A 22503-nucleotide genomic window follows, 5' to 3' on the forward strand; every position below is an offset into this window, starting at 1 on the left:
CTGTGCAGACCAAGCTTGTCAGGATCCTGGGGTGGTAGTTTGCAGTATCCATTCAGGCAACACCTTTGTTGTGAAGGACCACTGTTGTTGTACACTGCTCTTTGGGTACATATCCTGTGGTAAGGCTGACAGTGGGCAGTAGTGTTATTTGGCATTCCATTCTTCTTGGAGTCCATGTTGGCCTCAGCCCAGGACACCATCACATACCTTTGCTGCTGTGTGTTTTGCTTTGTAAATGATGACTGTTACCTCAGCATCTGCAATGTCAGGGGGGCAGCAGTCTGCTGGGATAGATATTTTGCATTCTGGGGGGGGGGGGGTTGCACTGCACCTGTCAGGTTGTATGTTGGCAATATGTGTGTGTGTTTGGTATGTTGTTTGTAATATCTGTGTGATTCGGAGCATATCTGTGAATTCCCAGCATGGTTCCTACCATCAGTTGAGTAAGCCTTGTGATTATCCTTAGTGTCCTATACAATTTGTATCTTCATAGGTTCATAGGTTCATACTAGGCTATCCACCCTATGCCATTAGTAAGCCTAGCCAGAGTGTGTGTGTCTTTCGCCGCCCCTTGCTATGTGACTATTATGGCCATTTATGATTTTCTTTACTGTGCCTCTGTCTGGACATGACACAGTGAAGACCCCCAGTGTACATCTAGGATCATCCATCCACTTGGCAGTATTCCTGTTGAGGGGTGTCAGTGAGGGGCTCTGCCTAACATGGATTGGGATCCTGTTCCTGGGTGTGCGGAGCCTCTGGGTTATGTATCTGTCCCTCCAGCACATCCTATTTCATTATGTGTTGAGGCTGACATCTGTCACTCTCACAGCTCCAATGGCTTTGATTTCCTGGGGTGGAGCATGTCCATTACTCCTGTGTTGGTCATGGCCTTGTACAACAGACATACAATGCCTCTGTGTAGGCAGTCTGTGACTGCATTCAGCTGGGGTGTCTACAGCCAAGCAGCATATGACATATATTTGACACCCTTTATCCTCTTGGTGAGGTACCTTTGAGGTCTTCCTAACCACTGCAGGTGTCAGGTACGGTACATCCCATATGAGTCATTGTACTAGATTATGGGTCTGATAAGGGAACAGTACAGGGGCACAGTGACCTCTGTTGATGTAGATGTGAATCCTTTCATGATACGGTGTCCAATATAGACAGTCTCCCTAGCCACAATGGCATTGTGAGTGTCACATGACAGGTTACTGTCGACTTGTGTCCCTAGGTCCTTGATTACTCCTTGCATACATAATGGTTTACCACCTATGTGGTAATTTGTGAGTACCTTGTCTGGTATTTGGTGGGACATTCATACTGTCCAGTGTCTTCAGGATGTCTGGGTGGGGTTCCTGTGTGTGTGAGAGTGCGGTCTGTCGCATGCTACAGACTGTACAGCAGTTTTGACTACACTTAGGTGCACATGGGTGGTCTCCGCTGCTTCGTGCATTGTCAGTTACCTGGCTGTATGGGTGTCTGTGCTGCATATGGATACTCCCCCTCTTTTAATGTTTTGGTCCGGGTGTTGGTGCCATAACGCATGATATGTGGTATAACCTGGTAGTGCTGGTGTGCTGTCAGTAGGCTTGCAGCAGGCTTCTGTCACTGCACAGACATAGATGTTCTCCACACTGGGAAGTGCGTCAGGAGCATGCATATTGCAGTTTACACATCTGGCATTGGTCAGCATTACCCTTATGTTTCTTACCACTTATGTTTTCTAGGGTGGTGGGTTAGTCTTTTTGGCCTTGCCTACGTACGGCTCTATGGAGGTGGCAAAGGCCTTATCCAGTATCCAGACACCCAGGGGTAACAGGTGCAAGCCATCCCTGGAACAGCAGCATGGCTTGTCATGTATGACATCTCTAGCAGACAGACATTAGACCCTCTTGGACTGACAGCTGTAACTGTGCCACCTGTTAAAGCTGATCATTCTGTGTTTGTACTGTGGCATCATTCTTGGTGAGGGTTGGATGCTGCAAACGGCCAGTGTCATACCGGCTTGGAGTACATACTCAGAGAGCTCATCCATGTCTCTTTTCATGTAGTCCAGGGAGGTACATCTCAGGTCATTCACACCAGCATGGACAATGAGTGCATCATATTTCTGCTTGCTTTGGGGTGACCTGCGTACTTGTGTTATGTGGCATACTGTGGCAGCCTACAGGCAGCTTACTGTACCCTTTCCCTTGATCAGTCTGGTGAGTGGGACAGCAGTGTGTCTGCCTATACAGACACCTATTACAACTGTATCAGGCATGTTGTTTCTCCTTCTGGCCTGTAACTGTTTGGCACACCAGCTTTGTGTACTATGTGTTGCATGTGCTATGTATGGAGGTTGTGGTTGCTTGGGTTCTGCTTTGAAGGCCTCTGTTGGTGTGATGTGTTTGTAATTAGGGCCTCCGGGAATGTTCTTCTGTGTTTATGTGTTTGGTTTACAGTTGTGGTAGGTCTATGTGGCACTGGGTTTGTGGTGTATGTGGTTACCTTCTCCTCCTGACTAGTTTTGACAGTACTGAGTTGGGGGAGCTCAGCCTCCGGTTTGGATAAATGGTTGCATCTCTCACATATATTTGTATTTATTGGGGGGAGTTGAGGGTTGTCTGTGTACTTGGGGCAGGTGTCACATTGCCTTTGGATTCACAGATTCTACTTGTTGTGGCTGGCCTTAGTGGATTGTATGTGTGGACATATTTTATTGCCATACTACTGATCAGTGATTACTTCCCTTTTTATGTTTGCTCTATCATGTAGTAGCTTCCTCATTCTCTTGCATGGTTTGGTAATGGCTGGAGTCCAGCATGCCAGATGCCTGTGTATGGCATTGTGTCTCGTTGTTATCTGTGATTGCATAATCCAAGCATTCCTGACTGTGTTCATGGAATGCCTGTATAACATGTTCTGCGGTGTGTCCCATATTCTGCACCTGCACAGGGTCTTTCGTGGATTCCACATCGGTTTGGAGGGGTGCAACTTATGCTTTGCACATGTTTTTCACTGTGGTTTTCTGGCCAGGGACTGTGGTCAGGATGTGTATATCCGGTGTGATTACTCTATGGTCTGGTCTTACCAGTGAGGAATACACTTCTCGTCTTGCCATCCAGTACGCATGTTGCTGATTATCACATCCAGTATGCTTACCCCTCTTGTGGGAGTGGTATGTTGTTCCTGGGCATTTTGGTTTATGGATTCTGGGAACTTTGCTCCTACTGTGTTGGTGCTAGTATAATGCTCCCAGTGTATGTCTGGGTATTTTCAGTCAACCAATATAACGTGGTTTGGGGGGCTTGATATATTCATGTATTCCAACATAGGCCAGGTGCAGTTCATGGTATTAGGACAGTAGTCTGCAGCAGGCTATATACTGGGAGGCGGTTTTAGCCATTGGTATTTGACCATGGCTAATCCATGCTGCTTCTTGTTGTGGTACCAACATGGGGGTGTGGTAATCCTTGACATTTATTGCTAGTCACCCTCCTTTTGTAGCTTGTTCCATGTTTTGAGGCTGTACAGCACAGTATGAGGTGTAACCTGGTAGTGTTAGGGTGCTGATGTGAGCCTTGACCCAGTTTTCTATTACAGGACTGATATCAACATTCTCCATACTGTGTGCATTTACACTGCACGCATCTTGCTGTTTAGACTTCTAGCATTGGGTAGCATTACATCTAGGTTCCTATCCCTTGTGGTACCTATGAAGGTGGGTTTGTGTTTTGAGTCTTACCTATTCAGAGCATGCTGTGGGTACTGACAGCCTTTGCCAGTATCCATGGGGCCTGGACTGATAGGTGCACGCCACCCTTAGCAGGTGGTGCATCATGTCATGCTCAGCATGTCTTCCCAGGCTGAAGCACTTTGGCTCCCCTTTGACTAACTGCATTACTTCAGCCAGTTATTGCAATTGATCATCCCATCGTCATTTTGTGGCTTCATGCTTGGTGAGGGTGGATGTTAGTCAGGGTCCTCAAGTGTGCATATAGTACATGGTGTTACATTACTTAACACATGGCATTCATGCCTCAGGTGGTGCAGAAGGGCTGCCTCTGTTGGATGCATATATTACACTCCCTGTACATGTTTGTGAGCAGGTCATGTCATTTTAGGCATCCCTGTTATTATTTGAGTGAGTCAGAGGGGGTATCATTCCCAGGGTTCCTACTGAGCCAGTGTACGTGATATGCGTTGCCTCTTTGCCAAGGCCAGGGCATACTGGGCACGCCTCCTTCTGCCTACTGGAGCAGGCTCAGGTTGTTCCTCCTCCGAGTCACGCTCTGCCTGTGATGGCCTTGGCAATGGTGGGGGGCTGTTTGGCCCGGCCCTATGCTGGTCCTGCTGCAGCTGTTTCGCAAGATCATATTATGTAGCATAGCACATACCATGACAATTTGGGTACATGTAGTTGGTGAGTACTGCAAGGCTCCACCAGATGTGTCCAGACATCGGAACCGTGACTTGAGCAGCCCAAACACACGCTCTATTACATTACATGTTTGTGCGTGTGCCTCATTATGGCGTTCCTGTTCAGGTGTGTGTCCGGTTCTGATGGGTGTCATCAGCCACGGCTCCAGTGCATAACCTGCATCTCCAACTAGGTGTCCGTGTGGGATGTTCCCACTGGCAAATGTCTGGTACAGCTGCGTCAAATGCCAGATGTGGGAATCATGGTAGCTCCCAGGGCAGCCAGCACACACATTCATTATTATGCCCTGGGCATCACACACGACCTGGCAGTTGATAGAGGGGAAGCCCTTGCGGTTAATTTAGGCCCTATCCCGCTCACCGGCTGGTGCTTTAATGCATATGTGCGTGCAGTCTATTGCACCCACTACCTCAGGGTATTCCGCTATTTGCTGGAAGAGACGCATATTGCTGGCCAATACCTCACGGGCACTGGGGAAATATACATGATCACCGACATGTGCTGACATGGCATCCAGGAACTGGTGCAGTACCCTGGAGGCTGATGCCTGTGATATCCCCATCTTATCACCAGTTGGTCTCTGGAAGGTACCTGTTGCTAGTATTCTTAGGCCAACACATACCTTGGTTTCCACTGTAATGGGTTCCCCTCTGTTGGTTCTGTGTGTGAGGCGTGGCCTGCACAGCTCGACTATTTGCTGCAGGAGCTCTCTGTCCACTCTATAGCGCTCTACTATCTCCAGCTCAAGTAACCCATGGTAGGTGACCCTGGGCCTGTACACTCTTCTCCGTCTCCTCACTGTGGGTTGTCTGGCACCATCTGCATTGTCACCATCCTCAGCAAGTCGCCTATGTCTCATTATGACAGCTATGGCAGCCCCTAGCATTTCTGCTCTGAGTTCAGCTTTTTCAGTTTTCACTTCTAATAGCTTACTCCTGTCTTGCAGTGTCTCTTGAGAGAAACATCCTGCACTGCTGTTTGCAGAGTTTTAAGTGCTGGGCTGGGCTACTATTCTGCCTGTGTAATTGCCTGCTTCTAATTGTTTTCACCTGCTAGCTCCAGCAGTATTCCCTGTTAGCTTCCTACTAATTCTGTTGCTTCCTTTTTCCTTTCTGTTTCCTCAGGGGGGAGCAGCGTGCATACCAGCAGAAACACGCTCACAGTGGCTTACACGCATGCACACATGCTTACACAGTTCAGGATCTGCCTATTCGGGTTAAAACACGCGCACACTAGCGCAAACAGTGTTAGAAATCTACCAACACACTCCCACATGCTCATTCTATCTTACACGCACGCACACTGCCCTACTCGTGCTTCATGGTGCGCACTCGTGCGCATGCACGCCCAGCAAGAAAGTTTGGTGTAAGTAACAGTGTACACCTTCCATTTCTTGACTTTCCCATGCTTATCTTGTGGCACTCCTCTTTCCCTGATCTGTGTCTGTCATCTGTCATGTTACACTGACCTCCAATGAACTGCATTTCTTTCTACCATTCCCCCCTTTGATGTCACCTATCTCCTACTTTATTCCTCCCCCTTATGTATCTCTTACATTACTCAGACTGTGCTCATTTGCTATGTGACTGTGGGATTCAGTATCCTAAACCTCATTTACATGAGATTGCCTACTAATGCTTAGTTACATGTCTTAGACTCAGCTTCCCCCCTTAGTAACCACTACACGGTGGCCATGTTGTTTTTGGTCTGCTGGTCCCTGCATTGTCATTCCATGTATTGCATAAAACCCACATTTGTGGGTTTATAACCTTCATTTTTATGTTTTATACAGTGCAGCCTGTTTGCGCGGGGCTGCGCTGCGTTTAAACATCGGCGATCGCCGAAAAAACAAATATATATTTTTTTTATATTTGCATCAGGTTACCTTGCCATTGGCATGCTGCCTGACACATATGCACCCTTTATTTGGAGCTGACATGGCTCCATTGTGATTTTTGCAGAAACGTACTCAGTTGTCAACTGAGTACATTTCTACAGCTAAAACGGCTCTTACACGGGCTGGTTTCTGCTTCGTGGATCGCTGATATACCTCATTTGCATACCTTTCGGCTGCAAGTGAGGTATTTAGCATATCCACGCCCAGTCCGTGTAACAGACGTTTTAGCTGGTCTCTTACACGGAGTTTTAGGCTGTTCCTGGATCGGGAGGCTTGCATGGAGTGTTACACATCTCTTACACTCCGTGCAAGCCTTCGTGAATCCTGCCCAATGTTTTTTTGCTCTAAAAAATAAATAAATAAACCTCATGAAAGCAAAAGATAATGTGTCCATGGAGTACTGGGCAATCCGGGAGGGGGAGTGGTGGTGCTCCACTTAACTTGAAGTTCAACTCAAGTCACATAAATCACACTGAGTTTAAATTTTGAGAGGTCATGGGAGTAGAGAACTTGCAGCATTCAAATGTAGACAAAAAGGTATGCCTAAAGGAAGTTTATACATATATATATATATATATATATATATATATATATAATTGAATCAGAAATATTCTGCAGAATTATGGACAGATTTTGAAGAAAGGTACAGTGAGCTAGTGTTACTACTATTTTGAAATAGCTTTGCTAGCAATCACCAAATACTTTTTGATGACGTCTCTGGATTTGTGTGAGTAGTTCAGATGAGAGGAGTGTCATGGTGGTGAGATAAGTTCTATTATTTTTCCAATATTGATAGCAGTGATCAACCAGCTGTTTTTGGCAATATTTCTGACATTGTGATTTGTGTGGACAGTTGAGGTGAGACGAGTGTTACTATTTTTACAGGGATGATAGCAGTGATCAACCAGATATTTTGGGCAACATTTCTCTGGTTTTGTGACTTATGTGGAGTAACTTGGTCTGGAATACTTTAGTATATGATAACTTATTTGTGTGGACTATGGAGATGAAATAATATTATATAGCCATCAGAGGTCATAGATATAACTATATGCTGCGTGGGGTTTTGGATCAGTTGAATGAAAGTAACTGACCCTCTTGTCAGTTGCTCAGTTTAAACAGTTACTATCTGGCTTTGTAGGACTAGTGTACATTTGTGAGAAATAAAATAGGCTACTTAACTGGACACCCAAAATGCACAGACAGACTAGGCATAATTGCTGTGGCTATCTTCTTTGGAGGGAAATGACAAACTGCCTGCTACTGTTTGCTTATTATTTTGGCTTTGCAGGCATAATGTGATTATGTGAAGCAACATGCAATATTTTAATCAATGGCAAATCTTTGTGTGGAACAAAGGTAAATACATTACATGGTCATCATCTGTTATCACAATCAGATGTCTCAATTGTATATAGAAGTGGATATAACTGTTTGGTTGGGGTTGCCTGGATAAAAGTAAGTCACCCTGTTGTCATTTGCTCAGTTTAATAGGCATGTCTGAAAAAAGAGGATACAAATATAACAGAATACTTAGACCTTCAGCACTTCTGGACTTTTCTTTCAGGCCATTTTAGTATGAAAAGGTTGCTTAAAAAACAAAATCCATCTCAAAGTATCTAGAAGCCTTGAAGATTCTGGGAGCCTAGCAGCCTCTCAGACCTCTGTTTAATACAGTTACTTCCACTGCAGTTATTACAGCGAAGGTTTGGTCATTTAGAATTTGCTAAAAAGAAGCTTGAAAAGCAAAGCTGAAGAGTAAAATCAAATATGTATCTTTCATTAGTTTTTTTCAGGCAATCATCAGAAAAAGGTTGTTTTAAAAAAAAACTCAAAAATGCATCTCAGCACATCTGGAAACCTCATGCTTTATGGGGACCTAGTGGCCCCCAACCACCTGGCTTAATAATGTTGTTATCTACATAGTTATCAGAGCGCAGTGATGCTCAGAGAAAATATATGGAATTAATTAATTATTAAATGACTGTTGAAAAAAACTGAAAAGTAAAAAAATGGATAATAAAAGAAAATAATCTGGATCATGGGATTAGGTCAGAGTGGGCTGGGCAGTAGGCAGAGGAGAGGGCACCATGGAGTCTTTTCATCTAAGGCACCAGTTTACCTAAGGCTGACCCTGCTGCCATGTTTCACCCATTATTAGAAAAGGCTGCTCTCTCACACAGTTAATCCCTAAAAGTATGTCATCCAGATCTGAGGAAGACATTGTTTTTCTCTACTTCTGTCTGATTAGACTCATAATAGAATATAATGTCTCCTTTAGCATATACTTATCTAGATGTATTGCCCAATGATTTCTAACAAAGAAAATCTAATATATGTCCGTTAAGTTTCCCTGAGTGACTAAAAGCCCAATCACTATTCTGTTATCTCTCGCAAACTCCTGCTTGGCAATCTGTGCTTCACTTTCAGGGCTTTGAATGGTCCTATCCTGCCTGATCTCTTATACATCAACAAATCTGGTAATATTGCCAACACTCATTCAAAGGATCTAAATTTATACCACAATGTTTACAGTACAGTCTCTTGACATGATAAACATTTTCACAAAGGATCCTTTATCTATAAAATAAGTTCCCATTCTATGTTAAGCAAAATATCTTTCCAGGTCTCAGTAGAGGGATGGGAATACATATATTCACTCAAATGTATTTCTTTGTTCTTTATTGACAGAGGGAGCAAATAATGGGATTTCATTGGTTAAGTTCCTAATGACCTATTGGACTTATTGCCCAGCAAGAAACTATGAGCCCGTACAGAAGTGCAGCAGACGAAACCAGCACCCTGTGCTGGTTCCACAAGCTAGCACCCCTCCCGTTAGCAAAAAAATCAAAGGACTTCTGCATTTCTACAAATTGCAGGATACCAATTGGCTGTCTTGCAGACATTCCCCTATCCACATGCCCCCCTCACCACCACCACTCTTCAAGTAAAGAGCAAAACAATAAATGGTTCACTCCTACTACTGGCACACTAACCAGCCATTTGACTAGATACATGACATGCCCTCCACCCTCCTACCTCAGCCAGTTAGGTCCCAGTGCTGCTTCTTTCCCCAGACCCTGCTTCCTCTCATTTAGCAAAAAAAATCTTTTTTTTTAAACTGTAACAACTGCTTGCTATAGTTGTAGCAAGCAGTTGCTATAGTTTATACCCTGTACAGAGTGCTGTGGTGCTCAAGTTTTAGTTAAAAAAGAACCAATTTTTTTATCTTTTAAACTACAGCAAACCACTTGCTACAAATGTAGTAATCAGTTGTTATAGTTTATACCCTGCACAGAGCACCACAGTGCTCAAATTTCAGTTAAAATGTTACAATGTAGCAAGCAGTTGCTATAGTTTAGACCACACACAGAGTGCTTCAGTTATTTGGCTCACCCACAAATGTAATACCAGTTTTTAAAAACTGGTATTACACTAAAGACCAATTAGGAACTGGGATATTGATCAGATGACCAACTGGGCTTCCTAAAACTTTGTGGCCAGGGCAGTTGCTCCCTTCATCCCATCTTAGTTACATTACTGAACATATGAACCAATAATTAGGGCAAAAACAGTGAAAGATTTAACAAGTACATGGGACATGAGCAAAGCCATCAACAAAGGAATGTTGTGCATATTTGTATTCATGTTTATGTGGAGGAGACAAGCTATTTGATACGAAAAATCTGATGCTGATGCAATAAATAATAAAATGATTGCTTAGGTAGATCTTGTAGTCCATACGTTTCTTTATTTTGCTGTTACCTTTCGAGAGAAGAATGGAGGAAAATAACCAAACTGCCCATACTGATAGCCCAACTGCCTAAATTTAGATGAATTCTCAGTTTAAATTCATTCCTAAACGTTTTTGTCATCTTGTAGGTTTGTGTGTGTGTATGTGTGTGTGTGTGTGTGTGTGTGTGTGTGTATACACAAATATACATCCATATGGTTATTGACAAGGGAAGAAGTAAACATACAAAAATAAAAGTAGGCCAATATGGTTATTTAGAAATGTGAGCCTAAGAATTACAGAAAAATTATAGGGTCTACAAGAGGTGGAAAAACAATAAAGAGATAGTTATATTTTTAAGGCAGAAGAGACACCAGTCTTAGAAAACAGTGTTGCTTGTTATACAAAAAAAAAAAAAAAAAATATATATATATATATATATATATATATATATATATATATAAATGAATCTATGTATATATACATACATGTCTATAGGGATCTCTGTTGATCTAGTTATTTATTTAACATTTGTTTACAGGGAAAGTCTGACTGGGACAGAGACCATTTTCAGCTGGAGCATTTCTCCCAGGCGTCTGCTGAAAATGGGCTCTGTCCCAGTCAGACTTTCTCAGTAAAGAAATGTTAAATAAATATATAAAAATATGGATGTAGATAGATCTGTATCTGTATCTAAATAGATATGTGTATATCATTGTAGATAGACATATAAATGTACCTGTGTGTGTGTGTAACGCTCCATTGAAAGATGTCTGGTGATTTAAAATTGTCAAATGATAGTGTCTGTAAGTGTGAATGCTGTTTGACTGTAGATTAGATTGCATTTATATTTTAGTATGGTGTCTGTAAATTTTGCTGAATGTGGTGCTGAGTGTTTAATGCCAAAAGTTTTGGATTTTCCAAACCTTTCAACATTAACAAGTGGGAGAGTGTATCTGCAGTTTTTGTGGGTTAGGGTTTGTGTTAGGGTTATGAAAGGGGAAAGATTTAGTGTAATGTGTGTTTTTTGGTGTTTCTGATAGGTTGAAAGCGTGTATGAGTGATTCCGGGTTAGGGTTAGAGTAAAGGGGAAGGAGGATGTAGTTAAGTGTTTTGCAGATGTGTTGTTGTACATTGTGTGTGTGTCTGAGTTTCTTTTGCAGTTGCAGTGTTACAGAAAGGTTTTTGCAAGATAAGCCCCTGCACAACCTTACTAATGAATGCCAGCCTTAATCTTAAACCTGACCTTGCCCCATCTCCAACCCTGCACTTTACCTTGTTAAAACTCTTCTTATAACAGTACCATTATTCAGACAAATTTGGTCTGCACATAGTGTTAGAGTTTTGTTAGGGCATTATTTTCTTTTTCAGTATTACATGTTCTCGAAATTAAAGTATCAATCCTTTGTGTTTTGCGGTTGTCTATTCTGAGTGTCACTCATATATATTTTATTTATTTATTTATTTTACATTTGTTGACTGGGATAGTTCGACTGGGTATATGTCAGTTTTCAGCGGAGGCCCATGGAGAAAAGCTCCAAGGTGCAAACAAATACATAATTTACTACATAAAACATAGAATAGGCATACAAAAATAAGGCACAAAAACAATATATACAAAGTATTTCAGAATAGCAAAAGATAAATTAATAATCAACAGTTTTACATAAACTGAGGTCTATAAGTCTCAAAGGTGCTTGAGAAACACTGAAGTAATTCCTTTACAATAACAGAATGTATTAGTCAGGTTTAGAACATGAGCAAGTCCAGTGTAATTTAAGGTATAGTTTTAGACTATGCTTGAATTGTCTTAGGGTAATATTGTTCTAGGGTAATATTTATAGGAAGGGAGTTCCAAATTTTACTTACATAGTTAGTAAACAGAGAGCCACTGGTTGCGTTATTAGCTTTGATAGTTTGGACAAGTAGTTTATTTGAAGATCGAAGTGTATTCAGATTGCTGTAGGGGTAGATTATGGGTTTCAGTTCTGTTTTTTTTTCCAGTTGTTGTAAAACTTTGTAGGCAACTATCAGCTGGTTAAGCTGGATTAGGGAAGGTAATTCCAGCCACCCAAGAGATCTTAGATTGGTACAGTGATGTGTCTTGTAAGGCATGCCAGTGACAAATCTGGCAATGTGATTGTAGCAAACTGATAATTTATTGAGTTCTGTTTTACCTAGGTTAGTCAGTACAGGGGAAGCATATGGTAAGGCATGCCAGCGGCAAATCTGGCAATGTGATTGTAGCAAACTGACAATTTATTGAGTTCTGTTTTACCTAGGTTAGTCAGTACAGGGGAAGCATATAGTAAGGCTGAAAGTAAATGAGAGTGGGCAATGGCAGTTTGAGCGGCTGATGTAAGGAAAGGCTTGATCTTGTAAAGTGACCCTAGTTTTTTATTAATGATTTTAATAGCTTTGTTAATGTGTATGTTGAATTTAAGGTTATTGTCAATATTTACTCCTAATAGTTTTTTATAGGTGTCAGGAGAGATTGTGGTGACACTGCTAGAGTATGTGGAAAATGATAAGGGGTTAGACCTATGGGTGGTGGTAAAAAGTAGCAGCTTAGTTTTATTAGGGTTTAAGATCAGACAATGGTCAGAAAGCCATTTTTCAACTGTGTTAAAAAAATATACATATATATATATATATATATATATATATATATATATATATATATATATATCTACACAGACACAGAGAGAGAGAGATAAATAGATATAGCTATAGATATAGATATACACAGACTATACAGATATAGATATAAATAAAGATGCATATCAATAGATACAGAATTGTATTACTTTAGAATAAACTGACCCCACTGGTAATTTTGGGTGCCTGATACAAAACACAAATCTGACATTGGGTTCCATGTTGCATGAAATCAGTATAAACAAACCCAATTCTTGTTTTTCAGTCTTTTTCCTCACATTGCCTACCCTCACCTCACCTGATGGCATCTAACATCCAGCTACTCAGTCTGCTACCCATTACTATTCCCAGTGCTTCCCATGTGCCCCTTCTTAGAAGGGACTGGGCCATCAATTAGACAAGAATTAAAGTGCACCATCAGATGCCCAGGTGTCAGGGTATTATTCTTTTATTTTATACTGTAGTCCTGAAGCACTATACCTCTGAACTTCCCAGATTTTCACAAAATGTCCAACTTTTTGTCCAATATTTTTGGACCTTTGCTTCTATAACTAGTGGTTTTCTGGCAAATTACTGATGATTGAAGCCACTAAATAATGGACTACATTTTAAACTTCATATTTTTCAGAAAATACACGCTAACACAAATTGTATAATTGTAGCAACTTTCTAAGTTTATAAGAATGATATTTAAAATATATCCCTATTTTTTGGGTCATTGCCCCCCTATTATTTTAGGCTTTGTCCTGATTGCTTTCACTAGGAGGTTGAGGGGTAAGTTAAGCACTTTTGCATCAGAGTGGTGCAATCACAAGAGTGTAAATTATGCTCCTACTGACAATGACACCACAGTGCTGTCTTTCTCAGTTTTAATTCCCTAACCCTTATGGCAGGATAGTCAAGCAGTGTCTAGGCCTTTAACCCTTCTCACAAGAAAGAAGAGTCCACTGACTGTTCAAAGATTCTCACTCAGCTATCTTTCTGAGGTCTTTGAAATGCTAGTCATCCTCAAACTGTTAAAAATCATAGATGGAACTTTGTATCTGCATCATCAGAATGCCCTGCTTTACTGATTCATATGAAATAAATGTTTATTGAAGGCATATCTATCAATATTATGCATTTGGGTCTATTGGGCTGCATATATAATGTTTTAAAAATCCTTCTAAATATTAGGTAGTTAAAAAAGATTTTCAAATGTGTCTTTCATGTGATGGATTTCCTGAGTAGAACAATCTTATGAGCCCATATCAAAGTGCATACAAAAAACATCTCTCAGTCTCAGTGACTTTGTGGATCCATATATGACAGTTTTGCTTTGCAGATTGTCTGTGTGACATCATATCCCCACGACACACTGTTATGTCCATAGTCTTTTCTTCACTGTGTAATGGCATTATTTTCATACCATATGGTCCACATCATGGAAGGGAAGGCTTTTTGGAACAATGCATTTTCTTAGTACCAGTCAGTAAGTAAATACAAGTTTACACTGTATGGCATTATCTCCTGTTGTCTCGTTTACACATGAGAACATTCTTTACTTGTGTGGTATTCTTACCTACTCTGGCTTTACCAGAAAGGCTCATCCAGACTCTGCTACACTTTGCTGTGAAGGAAAGGTTAGTTTGCTGTTATTTTTTGTATTTCTGTATTTGTATTTCTGTATTGCCTTTCTATATTTTGAATACTGTAGTTTGTTTTCTTTACCTTGTGTTTTGCTTGCATTCTGTTTAACAGCATATTAAAACTTCAAAAGAGACCACAGCTCTCTCTGTTCTGAGTCAGGCAGAAATGTTTCCTTCCCTCCCACCCATTTAAGTTGTCTTGTTAAATACCACTGTCTTTCTAGTTGCCCGCCTCTTATGTTAATCTGACCATATATCTCATTTCTCTCTACTTTCACTGGCTTATGTGAGTAATCACAAAACCATCACTTTTGAAATCCCACCCCTTCAATTATTTAAATTTATTGGCCATCCTACAATATTTCATAGTACCAAAATACAAAAGTAACCACCCCTTTCAGTCCATCTTGCTGTTTTAAAAATAGTAACTCTCCACTAAACCTTAACTTTTTAAACAGGTAAAACTCAAGTTACCTACTTTCATATCTAACTTCTCTAGTGCACACTGCAGAGTGCATTCTTTTCAATCTTACCTTTAAGCATCCCTGTTACTAGCACTTTCTCTAATACCGAAAAGATCATCTCTACTTGACTCCAAGTAGACTTTTCTCTATCTGTTAAACCTAGCACTTGCTCCTACAGTACTTATTACCTTGATACGGCACTCTTATAGATAGCACCCCAAAAGGCAAACCCCCATTTCTCGGTCACCACGTCCCCGAATCTCTTTTAAAGTTTTTGTCTAGTCCTCCTAGCATGTCGAGGGATCAGTTGCTAGTGTCCTCTCCTGCTCAGCTGGTGAACCTGGGAATATTGAGGCAATGTTACAATTGCCTCATGTACACAGACAACCCTCTCCTCCTCCCACAAAACACAAATACATGCGAGAGATGCAACTATACGGCCAAACTGGAGGCTGAGCTCTCTCAACATAGGACTGGCAAGACCAGTCAGGAGGAGAAGGTTACCACACACACTATAGACCCAGTCTCACATAGTACCATCACAACCTCAAATCATACACATAAACACACAAAGACATACTCGGGCTCTGATCAAAAATCTACCAAAACAGCAGAGGCCACCAAAGCAGACACCCAAACAACCACCACCTCAGAACACAACACCTGCAACACATAGACCTCACAGTCAGAGTGTCAAACAGTCACAGCCCTTAAGGCCAAACACAATGCCAGACACACTAGTCATTGGTGACTCCATAGTCAGACACACTGACGTCCCGCTCACCAGACTGAGTAAGGAGAAGGTCACAGTAAGCTGCCTGTCGGGCGCTAGAATCCGCCACATAACGCAAGCACTCAGGTCTCTCAACAGCAGGTACAAATATGACTCAGTCATTGTCCACGCTGGTGTAAACGACCTGAGACGCACTCCTTGGACTACATGAAAAGAGACATTGAGGAGCTCTCTGATTATGTAGCCCAGGCAGGTATGACCCTGACCTTGAGCAGTATCCTACCTTCACCAAGAATGATGCCACAATACAGAAATAAGATGATCAGCTTTAACAATTGGCTTAAACTCTGGTGTCATTCAAAGGGGATCCAATGTCTGTCTGCCTGGGATGACATGCTGGACAAGCCACGCTGCTTCGCAAGGGACGGCTTGCACCTGTCACCCTGGGATTCGGATATTGGCAAAGGCTCTTGCCACCCCATAGTGCCTTTTTTAGGCAAGGCTCAAATTCAACTCCTACCACCCTAGAACACAAAAAAGGAAAAAAACTAAGGGTAATGCTGCTCAATGCCAGAAGTCTAAATCTCAAAATGCACGCACTCGAGGCCCTTCTCAGTATGGAGAACATCGATGTCTGTGCAGTGACAGAAACCTGGTTCAAGGCTCCTGAGAGCACCCCAGCACTATCAGGTTTTACCTCTTATCATGCGTTCCGGCCCCAAAATCCGGACAATACCAAGAAAGGAGGGGGGTATCCATATTCATCAAAGACACCCACACCTCAAGACTGGTGGCAACGCACGATGCATCGGAGACCATCCAGGTGCAATTAACCATAGGCAAGACTGCTCTGCAAATTGTAGCATGTTACAGGCCACCCTCACAAACTCAGGAACCTCACATGGCCTTCCTGAAAACACTAGAGGGGATAAATGTATCACCAAACACCATCATACTAGGTGACTTCAATTACCCTAATATAGACTGGGAACACTACTCAAGCCCAAACACCCTAGCCCAAAAGTTCCTGGAATTCATAAACTCAAATGCCATGGAACAACTAGTCACCATCCCCACAAGAGGAGAAAACATACTTGATCTCATCATCACGAACATGGGAGCACAATGTTCAACACCGGAAGTATACCCTCACTGGTGAGATCAGATCACAAACTAATCTCGCTGGAGGTCCTCATCCCACCCCACCTGAAATAAAAAGACCACAGTAAAGAACTTCTCAAAGCCGACTTCACACTTCTAAAGACTAGTGTGGTCTCCTTTAAGGCCCCGAGCCGACGGAAAACAGTACTCAAGCCGCTGAATCACTTACAAATGCCTTCTACCAGCACCTGCAGGACTGCATGGATAAGGCAATCCCAAGCAAAACAAAGACTCTTTGTACCAAAGGCAAGCGTCCACTCTGGTGGACCCCAGCCATAAACAAACTCTACAACAAAAGGAGGAAGCTACTACAAGATAGAGAAAAATCCTTAAAAGGTAAGACACCCTTGATCACTATAAGTAAAACACTAAGAGCTCTCATAAAATCATCCAAAGCAAATTTTGAGAGAAAAATAGCTAAAGACTCGAAAGACAATCATAAGGCCTTCTTTAGCTATGTTAGAAACCTGGGAGGAAACTCCCAGATATGCTCAGAACTAGTTCAAAATGATGTGAAGATTACTGATCCTACAGACATTGCCAACATACTGGCTGACAGGTTCAGTGCAAACTTCTCCCCTCCCCAAAAGGAGAGATATCTATACCAAGCGATTGCAGCCCCCAAACATCTCCAACGCCCAAGTGAGAACTGCTCTCCAAAGCAAAAACACAGCATCCATGGGACCTGATGGTGTCCCCGGCTGTGTGCTCCACGAACTCAATGAGGAATTAAACCCACAGCTAGGACAGCTGTTTAATCATAGTCTTACCTCTGGATACGCCCAGGGGTGGCGCACTGCAACTGTGGTCCCACTTCACAAAGGCGGTGCCTCCACCGACCCTGGAAATTACCGCCCATTAGCTTGACAAGCCTTATCTGCAAAGCCATGGAGAGGATCATAATGGACCTCATAAATAAAGACATAGGGAATTTGCAGACTTTGGATCCATCCCAGTTTGGCTTTGTCAAAGGCAGATCATGCCTTCTAAACTTGGTTGACTTTTTCAAACAGTCACCAAAGCCATTGATGAGGAAAGGCAGTCCATACAGCCTACCTCGATCTGGCGAAGGCCTTTGATACAATACCCCACTCGGGTATCATTGAAAAACTCATCAGCTTAAATGTTAACCCATACATCATAAGATGGGTTGCAAACTGGCTGAGTGACAGAACCCACAGGGTCAGAGTTGCTGGCGCCATGTCAGACTCAAAGCCTGTCACAAGTGGTGTACCACAGGGCTCAGTCCTGGGCCCACTCTTGTTTGGCATCTATTTTCCAAGTACAAGCAAACACAGGAGGGTTATGGCTGACAAAGTTTGCAGATGACTGCAAACTGGGCCATAGTAAAACACATCTGACACAGATATCCTTCAGAAGGGTCTCACAGAAACGGATAACTGGTGCCAGAGCCATGGCCTAAAGTTAAATGCCAAAAATGCATAGTCATACCCTTCGGGAAAAACAAGGTTACCCCTAGCTACCAAATAGGTGGCAATCCACTGAGTACAGAAGAAGTTATCAGGGACCTGGGGACCCAGGTTGATAGTAGTCTGTCATTCGACACCCATGTAGCTAAAGTAGTTAGGAAGACCTTCTACATTGCCCACCTTATCATGAAGGGATTCTCATCTAGATCAAGGGAGGTCATAGTCTCCCTATACTCATCACTCATCAGACCAATGATTGAGTACAATGCCCCATTCGGAATGTATCTGACCCGACACTTGCAGCAGCTGGAGAGGCCACAAAAGTTCCTCACCAAAAGGATAAAGGGTCTCAAACATCTGTCCTATGCTGCCCGACTGAAAGAACTCCAGCTCTATTCAGTCGCTACCGCTTGCTCAGAGGTGACCTTTGCCTAACATACATGGCCATGTAAAAACCAGATTTGATGAATATGCTTCACCTACAAAAATCTAGATCCTTCAGTGCCACAAGAGCGGAGACTTAAACCTCGACACGGCTATTAATAGGACGTGCTGGAGGGATTTAAGATCAGACAATGGTCAGAAAGCCATTTTCAACTGTGTTAAAAATATACACATATATATATATATATATATATATATATATATACTAAATAGATATAGCTATAGATATAGATATACACAGACTATACAGATATAGATATAAATAAGATGCATATCAATAGATACAGAATTGTATTACTTTAGAATAAACTGACCCCACTGGTAATTTTGGGTGCCTGATACAAAACACAAATCTGACATTGGGTTCCATGTTGCATGAAATCAGTATAAACAAACCCAATTCTTGTTTTTCAGTCTTTTTCCTCACATTGCCTACCCTCACCTCACCTGATGGCATCTAACATCCAGCTACTCAGTCTGCTACCCATTACTATTCCATGTGCCCCTTCTTAGAAGGGACTGGGCCATCAATTAGACAAAATTAAAGTGCACCATCAGATGCCCAGGTGTCAGGGTATTATTCTTTTATTTTATACTGTAGTCCTGAAGCACTATACCTCTGAACTTCCCAGATTTTCACAAAATGTCCAACTTTTTGTCCAATATTTTTGGACCTTTGCTTCTATAACTAGTGGTTTTCTGGCAAATTACTGATGATTGAAGCCACTAAATAATGGACTACATTTTAAACTTCATATTTTTCAGAAAATAACACAAATTGTATAATTGTAGCAACTTTCTAAGTTTATAAGAATGATATTTAAAATATATCCCTATTTTTGGTCATTGCCCCCTATTATTTTAGGCTTTGTCGTTAAGCACTTTTGCATCAGAGTGGTGCAATCACAAGAGTGTAAATTATGCTCCTACTGACAATGACACCACAGTGCTGTCTTTCTCAGTTTTAATTCCCTAACCCTTATGGCAGGATAGTCAAGCAGTGTCTAGGCCTTTAACCCTTCTCACAAGAAAGAAGAGTCCACTGACTGTTCAAAGATTCTCACTCAGCTATCTTTCTGAGGTCTTTGAAATGCTAGTCATCCTCAAACTGTTAAAAATCATAGATGGAACTTTGTATCTGCATCATCAGAATGCCCTGCTTTACTGATTCATATGAAATAAATGTTTATTGAAGGCATATCTATCAATATTATGCATTTGGGTCTATTGGGCTGCATATATAATGTTTTAAAAATCCTTCTAAATATTAGGTAGTTAAAAAAGATTTTCAAATGTGTCTTTCATGTGATGGATTTCCTGAGTAGAACAATCTTATGAGCCCATATCAAAGTGCATACAAAAACATCTCTTCACTGTGTAATGGCATTATTTTCATACCATATGGTCCACATCATGGAAGGGAAGGCTTTTTGGAACAATGCATTTTCTTAGTACCAGTCAGTAAGTAAATACAAGTTTACACTGTATGGCATTATCTCCTGTTGTCTCGTTTACACATGAGAACATTCTTTACTTGTGTGGTATTCTTACCTACTCCTGGACATAAATAAATCAATGCTACTGCCTTCTTCTACCTTTTCCTAATGGAATCATACATTGATGTATGCAGGCTGCAGGGCTATGAATCTGGTGTTGAATGTAGGCCATTAAAATGTCAGTATATTTTGCCATTTGCCATCTAATTTTAGAGCCCAAGAACTGTGTCATTATCTTTGAAAATACTGAGATTATCAAATGGCAAGAGATTCAAAGGTGCTTAGGCCAACTTAGTTGACTCAAAAGCTGAACATTCATCACAGATGTTTTCTCCGACTCAGTAATAATCAGGTTATAAAAGATCCAACATATGAATTACGAACTTTAGCAAGTTAGTTTCACATGTCTGTAGTACTTTGAACATTGCTCACATGGGCTGTTTGTACTGATTTTTACCAAATATAAATAACAAATATACATGTATTCAAAGTACAAAACAAATGAGATGCTGCTAGATCTGGTCTGTGACCCTAATAATCTAATATTCCACACATGAACTGCCAAATTACTCGTGATCTTATTACAAAAAACTTTATGGCCTAAAGTACGTGAGTATCGAAGCTCATTTGGGACCAAAATATTTTATATACAGAAAAATGTCTTCCGATTGCTGCTGACAAAAATATCACACAGTGATAGCTGCCCACATCGTGAATAGAAATATCCTATATGAGTAGCCCTGGCTTCCAACCACTGCACAGTCAAACTGAATTTTGTATTTCTACATGGCATGTTGAGGGACAGCAATTATAATATTACTGCAAGCAACAAATTTATGATTGTTAGAAGTATTACTACACTTTATGCCCACTTACCTTTCTAAAATAATCTGCTAGTTGACTTACAGACCACTTAGCAACATCAGCTCGACTTGGTACAGACTTAGACTTCTCCATTATGTCTCCCTGACAGGGCACTCTATTTCATATCAAAAAAACAAAACTCTCATCAAACTGCCAGTGAACGTCCTACTTCAGTAGCCAACCTGCCAACAAATGCTGGTGTCGGGTTTTAAAAACAGCTGAATCTAGCAAAACATTTTTATACAGATGATTTTTTTTTTAATTAATAAAATGAAATTATAAACTGCGTCCCAAAAACCACCGTCTCCTTCTTACAAAAAAAGGCAGTGTTCTCAGAAAAAGAATGCAAGCTTCCTTTACCACTTCCTCTGCAATGACTAAATAAGTAAATGAGGAAGTAAAAACAGTGCATGGCCATAAAACGTGCAATTATAAAGCTCCATATGAGAATATAGTAATAAATAATGCTTTTTCAAGGAAAACCTTGTGTTTAACTTTATTTTTTTTTAATGAGGCATTTATATTGACTAGTTTAGTTAACCTCTTAACAGGTGGTTTCATGCTGATTTAGCTCTTTTCTACTCAGTTGCCTGCTTTTCATGTCAGAAAAGCAGTGCACAGCTAACTGAATCAGCATGGGAACCTATGACCTAAATGCATATTGTTTTCATTACATTATAAAACAACTTGCTGGAAAATAAACAATACTTTCATGTATTTTGCACTGGTTCATTTTAGCAAGAGATGTATTGGCAACTTGACTCTCCCATCCAAGTCACTAAATGGTAAGGATGGCCAATCGCAAAGATACAGGAAACAGAGTAGCCCTTCATTTCAATGAAGGGGCGTGATGAAGTTTGCTTATGGGAATAATCATTATAGGTGACCAAGGGCGCCCGCAGGCAGGTGCAAGGGGGTGCACTTGCACCCCCCTGGAATCGGCTGACTAGATAATTTAAAAAAAAGTTAAAAGTTTTTTTTTTTTTTTTTTTTTTTTTTTGTACGTGCGTTCTTTTTTAAGAAGAAAGAAGTCCGTGTGTGTTAACAGTCCAGTCGCGGGCGTGACATCATCGCTCTCGCGAATATTTAGAAGTTTATGAGCGGCAGTTTACAAGGATGGCTTTGCAAGCGGGATGATTCGAGCGGGAATGGAAGATGGGACCTGAAACGGAATAGCAAGTGGGACTCGCGGGAGTAAACAGGCGGAAGATGGGACGCTTCAGGTAGAGTTGTGTGTGTGTGTGTGTGTGTGGGTGTGTGTGCGCGCGCGCAGTGTACTATAGGGTTGCCAACTTGCCACCTTTTCAAATGTCCAAAGTGGGACATTTGTGGTACAAACGTCAGATTTTGCAGGCCGAAACATACGGTGTGTGTACTTGTTAAAGTGATGATTTCTTTCTTTCTCTTGAAATGCCACCATAAAGATGTGTAGGACATTTCACTTGTTAGTTCTGGGAATTTTTGTGAGGCAGGGAAATAAGTTGTAGTCACTGCTAGAGGAAATCTGAAGCTGAGATGTCTAGGGCAGCTTTGTAAACCATCTACATGGACTGCAGAGATAGAAAT

The 22503-nt window shown here is 41.3% G+C and overlaps 1 protein-coding gene across 1 annotated transcript in view; it reads right to left on the minus strand.

Annotated features, from left to right (window-relative positions):
- LCP2 (lymphocyte cytosolic protein 2) overlaps nt 1-21264 on the minus strand; it is a 1995233-nt gene extending 1973969 nt beyond the window's left edge. Inside the window, exon 1 of the mRNA XM_044084497.1 lies at nt 20950-21264. Within this exon, the coding sequence (XP_043940432.1) occupies nt 20950-21030 (81 nt within the window). The 5' untranslated portion in view covers nt 21031-21264. The remainder of the gene's footprint in view (nt 1-20949) is intronic.
- Between the last annotated feature and the right edge of the window lie 1239 nt (nt 21265-22503).

Source organism: Protopterus annectens, chromosome 9.part0, assembly GCF_019279795.1.
Source record: "Protopterus annectens isolate FY-2018-M chromosome 9.part0, PAN1.0, whole genome shotgun sequence".
NCBI lineage: Eukaryota > Metazoa > Chordata > Ceratodontiformes > Protopteridae > Protopterus > Protopterus annectens.